Source organism: Leucoraja erinacea, chromosome 11, assembly GCF_028641065.1.
Source record: "Leucoraja erinacea ecotype New England chromosome 11, Leri_hhj_1, whole genome shotgun sequence".
NCBI classification, from domain to species: Eukaryota; Metazoa; Chordata; class Chondrichthyes; order Rajiformes; family Rajidae; genus Leucoraja; species Leucoraja erinaceus.
This window is the reverse complement of record NC_073387.1, coordinates 52,694,211-52,714,191: the sequence shown is the minus strand read 5'-3', so window position 1 is coordinate 52,714,191 and position 19,981 is coordinate 52,694,211. Positions and strand designations below refer to the sequence as shown.

General features: G+C 44.1%; 1 protein-coding gene across 2 annotated transcripts in view; it reads right to left on the bottom strand.

Moving 5' to 3' along the window:
* LOC129701821 (organic cation/carnitine transporter 2-like) overlaps positions 1–19,981 on the bottom strand; it is an 82,026-nt gene that overhangs the window by 9,793 nt on the left and 52,252 nt on the right. For both annotated transcript variants that reach the window (XM_055643292.1, XM_055643291.1), the window contains exons 5-7: positions 18,379–18,505; positions 12,947–13,047; positions 2,358–2,572 (exon numbers count right to left, since the gene is read on the bottom strand). In XM_055643292.1, the coding sequence (XP_055499267.1) occupies positions 2,358–2,572; positions 12,947–13,047; positions 18,379–18,505 (443 nt within the window). The remainder of the gene's footprint in view (positions 1–2,357; positions 2,573–12,946; positions 13,048–18,378; positions 18,506–19,981) is intronic.

Here is a 19,981-nt window from a genome sequence, read left to right as displayed (position 1 = left end):
CTTCGAGCCTGCACCGCCATTCAATATGATCATGGCTGATCATCCAACTCAGTATCCCGTACCTGCCTTCTCCCCATACCCCCTGACCCCTTTAGCCACAAGGGCCACATCTAACTGCCTCTTAAATATAGCCAATGAACTGGCCTCAACTACTTTCTGTGGCAGAGAATTCCACAGATTCACCACTCTCTGTGAAAAAGAAATTTCTCATCTTGGTCCTAAACGACTTCCCCCTTATCCTTAAACTGTAACCCCTTGTTCTAGACTTCCCCAACATCGGGAACAATCTTCCTGCATCTAGCCTGTCCAACCCCTTAAGAATTTTGTAAGTTTCTATAAGATCCTCCCTCAATCTTCTAAATTCAGTTCAGTTTATTGGCAATAGGTGTAATGAAAAACTTTTGTTGTGTGCTAGCTTGTCAGTGGAAAGACAATACTAGATTACAATCGAGCCATTTATTCCCTTTTTACATTTTACATTTACATTATTCCCTTTACATGATAAGGGAATAATGTAGAGGAGATTAAGGAGATCATAGTTAATGTAAGAAATGTTGCTGTAGGAGTAGAGATTTGAGAGTGTGGAGTGGGTGTAATATGTGATCTGTTTCTGTGGCTAGCACGCTAATAATCGCTTGGGTTGGGCGCCATCTTGTCTGCTTCGGTTACATGTACATGTTAGCTCCAAAGAGTAAAGATTGGGAACCTTTTGTGTCTTTTCTCTGCGTTTAAAATGATGGGATTTTTCACACATTGTTGTAAGAGATGGTTGGCCATTCATGAAGCTTGTTCATTTGGTAGCTCAGACTGTTAATAGCTTTGATTAATGGCACAGTGGCATAGTGGTAGAGTTTCTGCCTAAAAGCCCTGTCCCACTGTACGAGTTCATTCAAGAGCTCTCCCTAGTTTAAAAAAAAATCAAACTCGTGGAAGCACGTAGAATGTACGTAGCGAGTACGTCGGAGTTCGGGGCCGTCTCTTAATGGCTCGTAACGCTAACGGAAAGTACTCGGGAAATGCGGGAAACTCGGGAAGACTTGTGAAGATTTTCAACATGTTGTAAAATGTCCACGAGAGCACCCGAGTACTTACGAGCGGACATTACCGTAAATCACCAAGTTCGAATCAGGGCAAACTCGGGAAAACTCTTCAATTAACTCGTAGAGTGGGACAGGGCTTTTACAGTGCCAGAGAGCCGGATTCAATCCTGGCCATATGTGCTCTCTGTATGGAGTTTGTACATTCTCCCTGTGGCCTGTGTGGGGTTTTCTTTGGCAGCTCCAGTTTCCTCCCACACTCCAAAGACATATAGGTTTGTAGGTTAATTTGCTTGGTAAAATTGTATATTTCTCCATAATAGTGTTAATGTAAGATAGTGTTAATGTGTGAGGATTGCTGGTCAGCACGGACTCGATGGGCCAAATAGCCTTTCTGCCCTGTTTGTCAAAACGGAATTAAACTAAACTGAACTGAACTAACCTAAACAAAACTGAAATATGATGTTCTCCGGACATGCTGCCTGACCCACTGAGTTAAGGGCCTGTCCCACTTACGTTTCCGTGGCACGCAAATTATGTGACCTCGTGGTCGCGTTGAGCCACGATGGACCCGCGAAGGTCGGGCACGATTTCATGCGTACACACAGCCGTCTGGAGCGTGTGACATCATTTTAAGATGGACGCAAAACGCTGGAGTAACTCAGCGGGACCAGCAGCATCTCTGGAGAGAACCAATGGATGATGTTTCGTGTCGAGACTTTTCTTCAGTCTGAAAAGAAGGGTCTTGACCCGAAACGTCACCCATTGCTTCTCTCCAGAGATGCTGCCGGTCCCGCTGAATTACTCCTGCATTTTGCGTCCATCTTAAATTTTCTTGGCCCCGCTCCGGGAGTAGATTTTGCGCGAAGATTTTGTTCGCTACAAAAATTTCGGATCCCCACGTGATGTCGCGCACAAGGACATACCCCTCCGCGCTTCTCAATGGAACCGGCCCCGCGCGGCCATACGATGCCCGTGCGCCTCAACGCGACGACAAGGTCGCGTAATTTGCGTGTCAAGGACATGTAAGTGGGACAGGCCCTTTACTCTTGCAATCTGTGTCTATCTTTAATACTAAAAAGGCAACAAATACTGGACCATAAAAAGACACATTGTGCTGGAGTAACTCAGCAGTTCAGGCAGAATCTCTGGAGAATAGGGATAGGTGACGTTTTAGGTCGTGGGGGGGGGGGGGGGGGGGGGGGGGGGGCGTAGGCCTTGTTTTCACATTGTATCTCTATAGCAAAGTGTAGTCTGAAGTCTAAAGACTTGTTCACGATTGTCACACTAGGATCCCTGCAGAAGCAGTGTAAAACTTACTTGATGGTATGAGGTTCATGAAGAGCAGAACACCTCCACTCAGAGCAAGAATGCCTGCATGGCTGAGCCTGCGTGGACATTTCCGGAGGAGAAGCCAGGATGCGATATAACTCGGAATCTCAATGGCACCAAAGAGGAAACAATTCAGATAGTCGTTGCCATGAAGATTGGGGATGTTCAGAGACAGACCATAGTATCCAATTGCTATAATCATCCTACAAAATACAAGTCAAAATACTTCTTGTAAAACACATTTGTTTTTAATGTTCTCCCAGCCTCTTTTTGTTGGCTTCTAGAATCTCATTGTCTGTGCTCATTTTCACCTAGCCCCCAGCCAACAATGTGTCCTTTTGTCATCGTTACTTCTTTGCATATCTTTCATTCATATCTCTCTACATCCCCATCTATATTTCTCGTTTTCCCTTCCCCTGACTCTCAGTCTGAAGAACGGTTTTGACACAGAACCTATTCCTTTTCTCCAGAGATGCTGTCTGACCCGCTGAGTTACTTCAGCACTTTGTGTCTAGAACCATATAACCATATAACTATATAACAATTACAGCACGGAAACAGGCCATCTCGACCCTTTTAGTCCGTGCCGAACACATAATCTCCCCTAGTCCCATGTACCCGCGCTCAGACCATAACCCTCCATTCCCTTCCCATCCATATAACTATCCAATTTATTTTTAAATGATAAAAACGAACCTGCCTCCACCACCTTCACTGGAAGCTCATTCCACACAGCTACCGCTCTCTGAGTAAAGAAGTTCCCCCTCATGTTACCCCTAAACTTCAGTCCCTTAATTCTCATGTCATGTCCCCTTGTTTGAATCTTCCCTACTCTCAGTGGGAAAAGCTTTTCCACGTCAACTCTGTCTATCCCTCTCATCATTTTAAAAACCTCTATCAAGTCCCCCCTTAACCTTCTGCGCTCCAAAGAATAAAGCCCTAACTTGTTCAACCTTTCTCTGTAACTTAGTTGCTGAAACCCAGGCAACATTCTAGTAAATCTCCTCTGTACTCTCTCTATTTTGTTGACATCCTTCCTATAATTAGGCGACCAAAATTGTACACCATACTCCAGAATTGGCCTCACCAATGCCTTGTACAATTTTAGTACAATTCTATCTTCGGTCTCATTTCTTAGATTTCTTCTTCCATTTGATTTCAGGTCGTTTGTAGAACCTGAACATGTGTGGCCTTTGCAGCCTTATTTTAACATCGAACAGTACAGCACAGGAACAGGCCCTTCAGCCCACAATGTTTGTGCTGAACATGATGCCAAGTTAAACTGATCTCATCTACTTTGGGTGATCCATACCTTTTATTCCCTGCACTTCCATGTGCCTATCTAAAAGCCTCTTAAACACCACTATCGTATCTGCCACCACCACCACCTCTAGCAATGCGTTCCAGGCCCCCACCACTCTATGTGTCAAAAAAACTCACCTGAAACATCTCCATTAACCTTTCTCCATCTCACCTTGTAGCAACACCCTCTAGTGTTTGGATGTTTCCATCCCGGAACATAGGTTCTGACTATCTACCCCTTCTATACCTCTCATAATTTTATATACTTCCATCTAGTCTCCCCTTCACCTCCGACATTCCAGACGAAACAATCCAAGTCTATCCAATCTCTCCCTCTAGCTGAAACCCTCGAATCTAAACAGCATTCTAGTAAACCTCCTCTGCACCCCTTCCAAAACCTCCTCGTTTCCTGCAATGGGGCGACCAGAACTGTATGCAATGCTCCAAATGTGGCCTAACCAAAGTCCTATAGAGCTGTAACATGACCCTGACTTGTACTCAAATTCCTTCACAATGAAGGCAAGCTACACCATACGCCATCTTTACCACCCTATCTACTTGTGCTGCCATCTTCACTGAGCTATCAACTTGGACTCCTGGATTCCTCTGTATATAAATGTTGTTAGGGGTCTTGATATTAACTGTATACTTTTGCCTTACTCTCAACCTCACAAATGCAACACCTTGCAGTCTCTCAGGCTAAACTCCAACTGTCATTTCTCTTCCAATTTCTGCAATTAATAGTAAGGTTAACATAGAAACATAGAAATTAGGTGCAGGAGTAGGCCATTCGGCCCTTCGAGCCTGCACCGCCATTTAATATGATCATGGCTGATCATCCAACTCAGTATCCCGTACCTGCCTTCTGTCCATACCCTCTGATCCCCATAGCCACAAGGGACACATCTAACTCCCTCTTAAATATAGCCAATGAACTGGCCTCAACTACCCTCTGTGGCAGAGAGCTCCAGAGATTCACCACTCTCTGTGTGAAAAAAGTTTTTCTCATCTCAATTTTAAAGGATTTCCCCCTTATCCTTAAGCTTGTCCTGGACTTCCCCAACATCGGGAACAATCTTCCTGCATCTAGCCTGTCCAACCCCTTAAGAGTTTTGTAAGTTTCTATAAGATCCCCTCTCAATCTCCTAAATTCTAGAGAGTATAAACCAAGTCTATCCAGTCTTTCTTCATAAGACAGTCCTGACATCCCAGGAATCAGTCTGGTGAACCTTCTCTGCATTCCCTCTATAGTAATAATGTCCTTCCTCAGATTTGGAGACCAAAACTGTACGCAATAATGCTTTCCTGTTTTTGCCACCAAAATGGATAACCTCACATTTATCCACATTATACTTCATCTGCCAAGCATTTGCCCACTCACCCAGCCTAACCAAGTCACCTTGCAGTCTCCTAGCATCCTCCTCACAGCTAACACTGCCCCCCCAGCTTAGTGTCATCCGCAAACTTGGAGATATTGCCTTCAATTCCTTCATCCAGATCATTAATATATATTGTAAATAGCTGGGGTCCCAGCACTGAGCCTTGCGGTACCCCACTGGTCACTGCCCGCCATTGTGAAAAGGACCCGTTTACTCCTACTCTTTGCTTCCTGTATGCCAGCCAGTTCTCTATCCACATCAATACTGAACCCCCAACGCCATGTGCTTTAAGTTTGTATACTAATCTCTTATGTGGGACCTTGTCGAAACACTTCTAGAAGTCTAGATACACCACATCCACTGGTTCTCCCCTATCCACGCTACTAGTTACATCCTCGAAAAATTCTATAAGATTCGTCAGACATGATTTACCTTTCGTAAGTCCATGCTGACTGTCCAATGATTTCACCACTTTCCAAATGTGCTGCTATCCCATCTTTACTAACTGACTCTAGCAGTTTCCCCACTACCGATGTTAGACTAACTGGTCTGTAATTCCCCGTTTTCTCTCTTCCTCCCTTCTTAAAAAGTGGGGTTACGTTTGCTACCCGCCAATCCTCAGGAACTACTCCAGAATCTAAAGAGTTCTAAAAGATTATTACTAATGCATCCACTATTTCTGGAGCTACTTCCTTAAGTACTCTGGGATGCAGCCTATCTGGACCTGGGGATTTATCGGCCTTTAATCCATTCAATTTACCTAATACCACTTCCCGACTAACCTGGATTTCACTCAATTCCTCCAACTCATTTGACCCGCGGTCCCCTGCTATTTCCGGCAGATTATTTATGTCTTCCTTAGTGAAGACAGAACCAAAGTAGTTATTCAATTGGTCTGCCATATCCTTGTTCACCATGATCAACTCACCTGTTTCTGACTAAACATTTGTTTTAACTAATCGCTTTCTTTTCACATATCTATAAAAACATTTGCAGTCAGTTTTTATGTTCCCTGCCAGTTTTCTTTCATAATCTATTTTTCCTTTCCTAATTAAGCCCTTTGTCCTCCTCTGCTGGTCTCTGAATTTCTCCCAGTCCTCTGGTATGCTGCTTTTTCTGGCTAATTTGTAGGCATCATCCTTCGCTTTGATACTATCCCTGATTTCCCCTGTTATCCACGGATGCACTCACCTTCCCTGATTTATTCTTTTGCCAAACTGGGATGAACAATTTTTGTAGTTCATCCATGCAGTCTTTAAATGTCTTCCATTGCATATCCACCGTCAACCCTTTAGAATTAATTGCCAGTCAATCTTGGCCAATTCACGTCTCATACCCTCAAAGTTACCTTTCTTTGAGTTCAGACCATTGTTTCTGAATTAACAATGTCACTCTCCATCCTAATGAAGAACTCAACCATATTATGGTCACTCTTGCCCAAGGGGGCACGTACAACAAGACTGCTAACTAACCCTTCCTCATTACTCAATACCCAGTCTAAAATAGCCTGCTCTCTCGTTGGTTCCTCTACATGTTGATTTAGATAACTATCCCGCATACATTCCAAGAAATCCTCTTCCTCAGCACCCCAGCCAATTTGATTCACCCAATCTATATGTAGATTGAAGTCACCCATTATAACTGTTTTGCCTTGTCGCACGCATTTCTAATTTCCTGTTTGATACCATCTCCAACTTCACTACTACTGTTAGGTGGCCTGTACACAACACCCACCAGCGTTTTCTGCCCCTTAGTGTTTCGCAGCTCTACCCATACCGATTCCACATCCTCCAAACTAATTTCCTTCCTTTCCATTGCGTTAATCTCCTCTCTAACCAGCAACGCTACCCCACCTCCTTTTCCTTTCTCTCTATCCCTCCTGAATATTGAATATCCCTGGATGTTCAGCTCCCAGCCTTGGTCACCCTGGAGCCATGTCTCCGTGATCCCAACTATATCATAATCATTAAAGGCTATCTGCACGTTCAACTCATCCACCTTATTACGAATACTCCTTGCATTGAGACACAAAGCCTTCAGGCTTGTTTTTACAACGCTCTTACCCCTTATACAATTATGTTGAAAAGTGGCCCTTTTTTGATTTTTGCCCTGGTTTTGCCTGCCTGCCACTTTTACTTTTCACCTTGCTACCTATTGCTTCTACCCTCATTTTACACCCCCCTGCCTCTCTGCTCTTGTACCCATCCCTCTGTTTAATCTTACTATTTTACTTCAGAGTCACGTGGGTGATTCCGTGAAGAGTTCAAAGCTCTGTGATTTCATGCCGCAGATTCAAATCCCGGCGTCTAACTGCATCGATTGACTCAGAATGAGTGAATAATCAACAATGCATTAAGCATAACATTGATTGAAATGTATTAATGGCTTATGTGAATAAAGCAATCAATAACAACCCCTCTATGTCAGGAGAGGCTAAAGTGAACGCAAAACAGAATGGGCAAAACAGCCCTGGTCGGCAATCAGCCTATGATTAAAAAAAATTTGAGATGCATTCACTTGACCATCATGCGGTCGCGAGGATATGGCCGATGAGAACGTCCATTGTCCTGGCTGCTGACGTTGATACCGTCCTGATGGAATGAGATACAAAATTGTCAGTGTCTATACGTGCATAAAACCAGAACCTGCTTCAGCCACATTGAAATAGTCTGAACTGACTATCCCTTGTGTGACTGTTTGTGGCTAAACCCAATGCTGATTCCACACCTCGTAGGGTTCTAGTGGCCTCGATATAATATGGCAAACCTGCCCTCACACATAGACTTGAATCCGGGGGGTATGTCGCACTATGATCTTAAATTCTGCCACCCTTGGTCTGCTCTGCTTGTGTCGATCAGAATGTAAAATGTAATGGCATCTGCAGCCATTTCCATCCTATCTAGACGCAGCTTCTGCAATGTCTGCCTCGCTGTGCTGATCCTAGTGTCATGATTAAGGATGTAGCTGGCTCTGGTGAAAAATTGTTAACCCAATGTCAATATCCCATATTACGTATACGTGTACTGGGAGAAACTTGTGTTAGAGACATCGTTTGCAACTCGATATCCGGGGTTGAAAAAACCCGACTGGAAAACGTCAGTAATCTGTACCAGATTAAATGTAACATTAACATGAAACAAACCCCTTTCCAATATCCTGAATAGGAATGTACTGCTTTTTTGGTGCTCTCCCTACAATCTGCAGTGAGCACCTGCATGTGCATTCAGAATGTGTAAATCAATAATATTTATTATACAGAGGGTGGTTTCCTAACTTACTGTTTGAACAAGCAAAGTTTTCATTTTTTAAAGTAACCTTATATGGTTGTATTATCATGCCTGACGGAAGTAGGAAGCATGGCTGCACAGCCAGACAGATAGTACCAAAAATTAAAGCGAGATCTTGCTGACTTTATTTCAAGACTTGTCTGATGAGGCAAAAAAGGAGAAAGCATAAAAGAAACATTCCTCCTTCTTGGGTCGAGAGTGTATCTCTCACCACTGTTACCTCATATTTCTGCAATCAATGAAAAGCATAAACCATATTTTATAAATACTTTGGGATTCAACACTATTCTGTGTTGTCCTGAATTGGAACTTGATGATACACCCGTGGCAAGGAATTAGGTAAATATTACCGGCTACTTTACTTGACTGCCATGTGGCTAACATCTGCCACCACTGTAGTGTATCAACTTGATGTTGGGCTTGTAGATTATGTATTTGCTCAATAGCCCTTTACCCATGGGATGCTTCTAGTGTCTTTAGCTAGGTTATACCAAGAACTGAAGACTTGGCAACTCATGCAAATCTTCAATTTTCCCATTTTTGAACTCTTAGCTGGAGCAATGCTGAATACTGTTTGTTCATCATTGTGACTTTGGTAGCTTCAGCTGGTCCTTCCATAAGCCTGCTAACAATCAACCACATGCTCATTAGAGAGATTGCAAATTTCGACTTGCACAGCTGAATCACAGCTACTATCTTGCCAATACTCTAGATGAATAGAATTCAGCTTCATGACATGTTTCAATTAACTCCAATCTGGTGCCCCAAGTCGGAATCAGAACTAATCAATAGTTAAAGATACATCCCAACAATGACCAACAAGTCTAATTGGTAACAACTTAAAGTTAGCTGGATGGATGTCCAATTTCTCAAGTATAATTTGAGACTGAACCGGTGGTTTTACAAATCCAGCGTTAGAATCTCATCCAGCCAAACATAACAAGTGTTTTCGAACTTTGAGTTCAAACACCAATTTTATAATTGTTTAAATAACCTTGGAATATAATTTATCCCATTTTGCAATGTTTTACTGTTATTAATACAGTTAAACGACATTCTCCATTTTGCATAATGAACAGGTCACTCCTGCCATCATTGCATGGGTGCTTTGCATGATCACTCTGCCCAATTTAGAGCCTGTCTTGAAATGACAATTCTGGCTCTAATTCCAGCCTTAGCTTGGAATGCTATTATTGTGTCTCAGCCGATGGCAAAGCTTTTATCGTTTGTATGTTGCTCAAACAAGTGTAAATATTACCAACTTGTGAATGGTCCACTTACCCACGTTTCGGAGTGCCAGACCCACCTTGTTGATTAGGACTGGTAGGGTGCGTGGAACCTGTGCCCAGCTGTTATGGTACCACCAGCTTCAGTGAACTGCCCACTGCCGACGAAGGCATAGGATGCATTGTCGCCAAACTGATGAAGGTCTGTTCATCCGTGGCCCTACTACAGAGCGCCAGCTGCGCATCTGAGTCGACGGCCGGCTTGTTGCTGGTCCAAACCTGGAATCTGCATCTCTTTTGTAGGGATACCTTTCCTCAGATTTGTCGACCTCCAGTGGCTTAACCTTCCTGCGTCTTGGACAGCAGCTTCATTTCCTGGGCAAGCATGTCCATCTGATGCCATATCACCTGGTTTACTGCCGGCACCTTGAGTAACTCGCAGTTCCCTGGGGTCTCATGTTTCTTTGCGGTCTCATCCATCGTGAGCTCCTGTAGCTGATGGGAGACTAAGTAATTTATCGTGGAAGCCAACTCATCTCCCAGTGGTTCTCCTGACTCTGACGGGACAGCGAATCGTACTGCCAGGGATGGGACATTTGGCAGCTGCCGTTCTTCGCCTGGATTGAACTCACCGTCAGAGTCGGGGTCAGAACTCAGCTGACCCATGGCACGTGCCTCATCAATGAGAGTGCTATCAAGCAGCCCTTTACTAGGTGCTGCTGGCGTGGCCTCTTCTCCAGCCTACCGCCGACACCACTCGTGCTCTTGGAGTGTGCCCTGGGGAAACAACCTCTGCAAGAGGTGCTCCATTTGGGATAACCGTTGAAAAAACGGTATCCAGCCCCGGAGAAGAATTCTCCGCTCCTGACTCTGGCTAGTCAGTGGGCCTAACAGACTTGCTGGTGGCCTTACGCCCGACTGGCGCTGGCTCTGTGCTTTGCAGCACCCAAGTCTGCAGTTGCCCCGCTCCCGACCGGCGACTGTGGAGGGGTGTGAGGCAGCCGTTCACAGACCACACTCCCGTGGCTGTCTACCGATTTATTGCGGCTTGCCTCTTTCCCTTGTTCATCTTGTCCATGGCGTTGTCCTGGAAGAAATACACAGCACAGCACCACAGCAAAGACAACCCGAACTTCAGCTAAGTTTGTGGCAATTACCTGGACATTTAAATCCTCACAGCCTCCGTGCACCAATGCGGTTGGTGCGCTCACACACTATGCCGCCCTGTCCCAGGCGCTGCTAACGCGACCTTTACCATAGGCCAACGCTCACACACTACGCTGCTGCAGCCCTTTCCCAGGTGCTGCTGATGCGGCCTGTTCCCTAGGCCAGCGCTCACACACTAGGCAGACCTGTTCCAGGTGCTGCTGATGCGGTCTGTAACATAGGCCAGCGCTCACACACTACGCAGACCTGTTCCAGGTCCTGCTGGCGTTGCCTGGAGCATAGGCCCGCGCTGGTGCCTGTAAAGGGTTAAAAATAACCAACAGAATGCATACACATACATACATATTCGGAAGGGAAACCTTTCAGCCCGAATTCCGAGTTCTATGGCTGTTCGATTCCCTCTGTGCTCTTCATCCCATGCCTGGGGCACACAAATCAACTATTCTGTGAGCCACTGACCTCCCTGTCAGCAACTCTGGCGGTAGCCCCGCCCACCTGCTTGTTTTCCCCACTGAACTTATCCGCTTTTGCGGTCGGAACCGGGGTCTCCCCACAGCCCATAGCCGGTTCACTCACCGGACTTCGCGAAATCCTGCAGGATACTTCTGTGAAGAGAAGTTTCTGCACGAACATCAAACCTGGTAAGTAATAAAAATCTTACCTACAGGTTTCACTTTACCGTCGCCAGGGAGCGAAGCCCTGCACGTCCGGTGTCTAGCCATGCGAACGACGTATTGACGTGCATGCGCACTGGCGGGTTCTTCACGCAATCACTAACGTGACTCCGAAGTAAAATCTATATCCATTATATCTCTGACATCCTTCCTATTTTTCAAAATTACTCACCAACCTATTTACGTTTATATCCAGGTTATTTATATACATCACAAACATCAGAGGTCCCCACACAGATTATAGTTTGTAGATTAATTAACCTCTGTATATTGCCCCTAGTATGTAAGGAGTGGATGAGAAATTGGATAATATAGAACTAGTGTGAACAGGTGATTGATGGTCAGCATGGATTTGGTGGGCGGAAGGTCCTGTTTCCATGCTGTATTTCCCAGTCAGTGGAAAATATGTAGAGATTAGTGTAGTTTAGTTTAGTTTCAAGGGTTTCAAGGTTAGTTTATTGTCACATGCACCAATTAAGGTACAGTGAAATTTGAGTTACCAGTTTAGAGATGCAGTATGGAAACAGGCCCTTCAGCCCACCAAGTTCTTTTTAAGTCCCCCAATGGGGGTCCCTCCATGCATGGATTCTGCCCCTCTACATCGGGGACCTGGGATGGAGGGTACTGCATCGAGGAGTCCCTTGCAACCTGTTTCTCTCACGGTTCACAGACTCGCCAGCCGTCTGCCATTTTTGCGGGCTGGAAGAGTCTGTGTTCCACGTGTACATGGAGTGTGTGAGGTTGCAGCCCCTGTTTCAATATCTAAAGGGGCTGCTCCTTGCCTTCTGGCTGCATTTCACACCCACCATCCTCATCTTTGGACACCCTGTGCGTAGGGGAGATGGTAGGGCCGAAGATGTCCTGGTTGGGTCGCTCCTTGGCCTGGCCACAAGCTGGCTATCTGCGAGTCATGGCGCCAAGCAGAAGAGGACTCTGTCTGAGCCGGCTGCCTTCCCCTTCTCCGGGGTTACGTCCACGACCGGGTGGTAATAGAAAGGGACTATGCTATCCACGGGTGCACTGCGGGATTTCCGGGACCGCGGGGGGTGGAATGGATCCACAATATGGATGGGGAATTTGTGACTTAATATTTAAGAACATTGGCTTTATTTTGTTTATAGTGGTGGGTTAGTTTGTATTGTTTTGTATGGTAAATAGCACTTTTGTAAATAATTGATTAAAATTATTTTTGGTTAAAACAAAAGTCCTAGTCGACCAATAATTACCCGTGCATTAATTCTGTTATGCGAGCTTGGCATCCTACACATCAGGGACAATTTACAATTTAACAGAAGCCAATTAACCTACAAACTGGCAATCTTTGGAATGTGGGATAAACCAGAGCACCTGAAGGAATCCCACACGGTTACAGGGAGAACGCACACTGTAGAGACAGCAACTGTTGTCAGGATCAAACCCGGGACTCTGATGCTGTGAGGTATCAACACGATCGCCGCGCCACAGTGCCGATAAAAGAACATATCCCTCACAGATATTTTTTAATAAACACATCTGAATATTCTTCTTCAATCTCATACTTACCATATGAGTGCGCTAATGACTGTGATGACTAGGATATTGCGAGATTTTATCAATTGAGTAACTGGAACAGATTTTACTTGTTTATTCTGTATATTTTCAAGCTGGAAGAAAAAACAGAAGATTCAACATTGCATCAGCTCAGCGGAAAGTGTCAGTTTTATTATTCACATCTCCTGATTCATATTGGGCATGCGATGGTCCAGAAACTGATTATTCACAGTTTGTTCTCTGAGCTTGTGAATGAATGAATGAATTAATTAATCAATTAATTGGAGTTTGTATTTCTCCTTGTGACCGCATTGGTTGTCTCCGGTGCTCCATTTCCTCCCACACTCCAAAGACGTAAAAGTAGGTTGGTTAATTGTCATCTTTAAATTGTCCCTAATTAATTAATTAATTGATGATTGAATGAATGATTGGATGAATGAGTGAACGATTGAATGCATGAATGAATGAATGAATGAATGAATGTATGGATGAATGAATGTATGGATGAATGAATGAATGAATGTATGGATGAATGAATGATGATATTTTATTGTCACACGTGACCAATCTGATATTCTTTGTTTTGCACACCCAAGGTATGCAAATAGACGCCACATGAAGGGCACAAAGTTACAAAGTATCCGACACCAGGTCCTTTGTTCGCACCCACCTCATGGCTGTTCCCCCACACCAGGTCATCCTACACATTTGTATATAGCTGTTCTTGTATACAGCTTACATATAGCTCTGTATACAACTCTGTATTCAGAGGATTGAGCAAGGTTGCAGAAACATTGCAAAGATGCCTTAAAAACCTTGGCACAACCTACTGTTGCTCTTGTTCCTCTTCCCCAAACTGCTAGCAAATGCGCCCTAGTGAAAATTTAATTTCAGCCCAATTAAATTTATGGCGTTATAAAAATATGCTGAATATTCTCCCACATTTAAAGTCAAATTAGAATCTGCAAAACTCCAACACTAAATCTTGATTAATAGTGCAAACTCCATAAATAGTGCTCTGAAATGTAGTTTGAATTTTTGTAACAATGTGCAATTTTTAAACACCATGTGGATGCAAGGAAATGCAGATGCAGGTTTACAAAACCTGCTGCCTTACAACACCTGGTACCCGGGTACGATCCTGATTACAGGCGCTGTTTGTATGGAGTTTGTATTTCTCCTTGTGACCGCATTGGTTGTCTCCGGGTGCTCCATTTCCTCCCACACTCCAAAGACGTAAAAGTATGTTGGTTAATTGTCATCTTTAAATTGTCCCTAATGTATAGGATAGTGCTAGTGTACGGGTTGATCGCTGGTCAGCATGGACTAGGTGGACCAAAGGGCCTACTTCCACACTGTATCTCTAAAGTCTAAAGTAAAATCGAACTCAAAAGCTCAATATTTTTCCTTTCTCAATATCACGCAATAGAGCCGTTTTCTACTAATAAATGTTTTTAGGAGAAAGCCCATGGGAAAATGGCAAGAATCAGAGAGAGAATTAGTGAAACAATCTTGCTAATGATCTGAGATTGATCCTATGTAATGTATATCTATAATGCTGAGAACTACATTCTGCATTCTGCATCTTTGCTCAACCTATTGTGCTTGAGTTTGGTTTGATTGTATTTATGGATAGCATTATCTGACGATTGGCTAGCAGGCAAAACAAAACATTTCACTGTACTTCCATGCACCCGACACTAATAAACCTGAACCTCTTATAATGGAACGAGGCAAATGTGATCTTATCTCCAAATTACTGTTAATAAAAAAATCAAAAATAATTTTATCCAGTGAGAGGTTATGACACACAGTTCATGTTGATCTCCTTTAGTTTTGTTTAGTGTAGAGATGCAGCGCAGAAAACAAGTTTTTCGGCACAACTAGTCTGCGCCGACCAGAGATCCCCACACACAACACTTTCTAGCAATGTTACAAAATTTTGAGATTTTAAAAATCAAGTCTGTAATTTATCCCATCAAATAAAGCATAAAAAGAAGTTTAATTTGGCACCTAATTCACTTTCATATCTTCAGTATTAAAAAAAGTTATGGCCATTTACATACTTGGAAATTGGCATCTTGTTTCCTATTGCTTTTTCATTGACTTAACACAAAAGCTGTCATCGAGAACATTTAAAAGCCCATAACTTTCTTAAAATTTAAGAGAACTGAAAGAAATGTTCAGTTATTATAGATTGAAGCATTCCGAAACAAATATGAAACAATCTTACTTAGATGACTTGAAATTAAAGCATATAGTTAGTTAGTTACCTAATTGTAGCTAATTACAAAATTCAATTACTAGGTCTAAACATTTATCCATTTCTTAAGAATAGATGAACATTTTTAAATAGCCTAAGTGTTGAAATAACATTCACAAAAGAATTCAGAGTTACAGAGAAAGGTTGAATAAGTTAGGTCTTTATTCTCTGGAGCGCAGAAGGTTAAGTGGGGACTTGATAGAGGTCTTTAAAATGATGAGAGGGATAGACAGAGTTGATGTGGACAAGCTTTTCCCTTTGAGAATAGGGAAGATTCAAACAAGAGGACATGACTTCAGAATTAAGGGACAGAAGTTTAGGGGTAACATGAGGGGGTACTTCTTTACTCAGAGAGTGGTAGCGGTGTGGAATGAGCTTCCACTGGAAGTGGTGGCGGCAGGTTCGTTAGTATCATTTAAAAATAAATTGGATAGGCATATGGATGAGAAGAGAATGGAGGGTTATGATATGAGTGCAGGCAGGTGGGACTATGGGAAAAAAGTTTTTCGGCACGGACTTGTAGGGCCGAGATGGCCTGTTTCTATGCTGTAATTGTTATATGGTTATATGGTTAATTCAGAATATAACATATTTTTTAAATCTCATTGTCATGGGTTTATAGGCCAAATGGAAGGAATTTAATGTTTAATACCTGTAAATTAATGGCTATTTAAATCAGCTTGTGAGTAGGATTTTCTGGAACGGGACCATTTGGAACGTTGAGGTTGCTGTGATTTAGTCCCCATATCGGCAGCAAATACACTGCCGGTTCGTTCAGGGGCTAAATTAGAATTAGAATTAGATTCCTTTATTGTCATTCAGACCTTTCGGTCTGAACTAAATTATGTTGCCTGCAGTCATACACAGAACCAATAAAAACAAAACATACAATAAACACAAATTAAACATCCACCACAGTGAGTTCACCAAGCACATCCTCACTGTGATGGAGGCAAAGTCTTAGTCTCCGTCTCTTCCCTCCTTGTTCTCCCTCTACGCTGAGGCGATCGATCCAGGCCGGAGATGCCGCCCTCCAGTCCAGCGGACCTCCGTGGTGATGTCGCCGCCGCCGAAAGCCGTAACGCCGTCTCCGCTCTGAGACGGCCCGCCCACAGCCGCCCCAGCTCCAGGCTGCCATCCCAGCTCCGGGTCCCGCAGTCTCCGCTCCGGGCCGCCGCCCCAGCTCCGGGTCCCGCAGTCTCCGCTCCGGGCCGCTGCCCCAGCTCCGGGTCCCCAGTCTCCGCTCCGGGCTGCCGCCCCAGCTCCGGGTCCCGCAGTCTCCGCTCTGGGCCGCTGCCCCAGCTCCGGGTCCCGCAGTCTCCGCTCCGGGCTGCCGCCCCAGCTCCGGGTCCCGCAGTCTCAGCTCCGAGCCCCGCTGCATCAGCTCCAGGCCTCCGCCAAAAGCCAGAACGCCGCACCAGCAAGTCGGGCCACCGCTGCCTCAGCCCTGAAGACGGCCAGCCTCTTGTTGGTGAGTCCCGGCTGGCTCTGTCTCCGGAGGCTCGGGGTCAGTCGCAGGCTGGAGGCCGCCAGCTCCACCATTAGGCCTCAGCGCAGACGGAGGCAGCGAAGGGGGATACGACACGAAAAAGTCGCATTCCCCCGAAGGAAGAGACAGAGAACATGTTTCACCCCCACCCCCCCCCCCCCCCCCTAACACAACCCAACAAACTAAAACTTAACCAAACCAAGAAAAAAAAAACAACAGAAAAAAGTAAAGACAGACGGACTGCATGCGAGCCGCAGCTGTTAACTGCGCCGCCACTTCTGGAATCACCGTTTCGCAACTTAAAATGTGAATTAAATACATCTTCAGAAACACTTTTTTACATAAAAATAAACTACTTTCTTTTACCTGTCCCCTACATAAAATCCGGCCCCGTTGTCGGCATTGATGGATTCAGAAGCTGATTTAAATATCACTCCAGCGATTAACTTGTCGGGCAAATTCTTTTTTAAAACACAGAGAACGGCCGTCGTAACCATTCTTTAGCAACATCTTGCACTCCAACGAAATATAATTCATGACCAGGTCGAAAAAAAAAAAAAAAAAAACGCGTTTTAACCCCACCCCCCCCCCCCCCCAAACGCGCCAAAATCACGCACACGGCCAGTGGCAGAATTGCAGCGCCGCTGAAGGTAAATATTGGAACATACCTACACTATCCAACACATCAGGGATAATTTACAATTTTAGCAAGCCAATCACCCTGCAAACCTAAACGTCTTTGGAGTGTAGGTCACAGGGAGAACGTACAAACTCCGTACAGACAGCACCCATAGTCAGGATCAAACCCAGGTCTCTGGTGCTGTCAGGCAACAACTCTACCGCTGCACCACCGTGTTTCCCTATTTGTGAAGTTGTTATAATACAGCTGCATATTTGTCAGGGTATTCATGCCTTATTATTTTGCAGTGAAGTCTGGTCGAAAATGTACGTCCTTTTGTTTTTGGGTGAAGTCAGGTTTACATTATTAAATTTTTAATGATCGATTAACTTGGTGAAGACTTGTCATCTGAAAACAAGTGGATAACAAAAAACAAAGGAAGTGGGACAGACTTGTCAGACGAAACAATATCAAGCAGTTGTGTAGGGAAGAACTGCAGATGCTGGTTTATACTAAAGAGACCCAAAACATTGGAGTAACAGCAGGTCGGACAGCATCTGGAGAAAAGGAATAGGTTGCGATTTGTGTCGGAACCCTTCTTCAGACTGAAAGGTAGAGAAGGCTCAATATCAAGGAGTAATCACCTTATAGATATCATGTGATAAGAGCAGAATTAGTCCATTCGGCCCATCAAGTCTACTCTGCCATTTAATCATGGCTGCTCAATCTCTCCCTCCTAACCCCATTCTCCTGCATTTTCCCCCTAACCCCTGACACCCGTACTAATCAAGAATCTATCTAACTCTGCCTTAACAATATCCATTCACGGCCTCCACAGCCGTCTGTGGCAAAAAAATCCACATTCACCACCCTATGACAAAGAAATTCTGCCTCATCTCCCTCTTACAGGAACGTCCTTTAATTCTGAGGCTACGACATTTGATCCTAGACTCTCCCACGTGGAGACGTGGGAGAGTCCTCTCCACATCCACTCGATATGAAAATAACTGAGCTCTGTATTTACAGAACTGAACAACCACATAGCAATGAAATAAATGGTCTTGCCCCGATACCTCATCGTCAGTGAAAAGTACTGGTGGTGGAGTGATTCCATTTTTCTTTGCCATGCATCGAATTATTGATTCAGCTTCCTTTACCCTTCCCTTGGACAGTAGCCAGCGTGGAGATTCAGGAATAAACCTAGAATGAAACAAGGTATTCTGTAACAGAATTATTGAAGCATCAAAGGACGTGAAATTAATACCACTATAATCTTGTTTAAGAAAGAATTGCAGATGCTGGAAAAATCGAAGGTAGACAAAAATACTGGAGAAACTCAGTGGGTGAGGCAGCATGTTTCGGGTCGAGACCTTTCGTCAGACTGATGTGGGGATGGGGGGGGGGGGGGGGGGGGGGGGGGCGGGAAGAAGAAAAGAAGAGGCGCGGAGACAGTAGGCTGTGGGAGAGCTGGGGAGGGGAAGGAGGGAGAGAGAGCAAGGACTAACTTAAATTGGAGAAGTCAATGTTCATACTGCTGGGGTGTAAACTGCCCAAGCGAAATATGAAGTGTTGCTCCTCCAATTTGCGGTGGGACTCACTCTGGCTTTGGAGAAGACCCAGGGCAGAGGGTGTCCCTCCTCCCATTAGTACGTAACTTTTGCATTTTTCAGCTTGAAATTGTGCAATATGGTGCATACTGTAGCGAGTCTTTTAACCTACATTTGAATGCAATATATATGCTTTAAATTGGATTAGCTATAAGGTTAGAGTAAATTACATTCCTAATTACATTCCACAGTAGAGACTAGGCTCTGATCAACACGTGCAGCACATGACTGATCTTAATATATTCATGTATGGAAATCAGATTATAATCAAACACTTGGCCCATGTTGACCAACCTGGGTCTCACTGCACACCTGGTATTACTTCTGGCCCTGACTCCAGTTGCATACCTTCTCTCATTCCTGACCCTGAGTCCAGCCTTACACCTGGCCCCCCTATTTTACCCTGATCATAGCTGCTTACCTGCTTAGGTTCCCAGTGCTGAACACACCCCTGGTCCCAGCTTTGACTGCACATCTAGTACTATTCCAGATCTTGACTTGGGATGCAAACTTGGCCTTGCTCCTAGCCCCTTTGCACTGACAATGTATCTGGCCCACACATAAAGCCTCATATTTGACCCCCTGGACTTAACCTATTGCGTTCAAGTCCACAGGTGCTTATCTAATGCAGTAATCCTTTATGGGGCACTTCACAGACCAAATTATGGATAACAAAATTTGCTACATTCATTGGCTTCCTTGTTATCTAACATGCTAGTTACTTTGTCAAAGAAGTCATCAGTTGGTTGAACACAATTCCCATCCATAAAATTATACTCACTCAGCTGTATAAGTATTATGTTACCATTTCTTTCATTTTCATAACAAACTGGCCTGAAGTCATTTTCACCTTCAATAGTATTTTGCTGTCTTCCTCTCAGCTGGGACTTTTCCAAAATGCAAAGTTCAATAACTATATATTTAAGCAATATTATTCTATTAAATGTGATCTTGATAATATTTTCTGTGGTATTCATAACACAACAATGATAAAAAAAAAGATCTTTGTTTTGATTGCACCTACCAACATGCATACATTATTACATTATAGTTAATATGTACCGAGGGC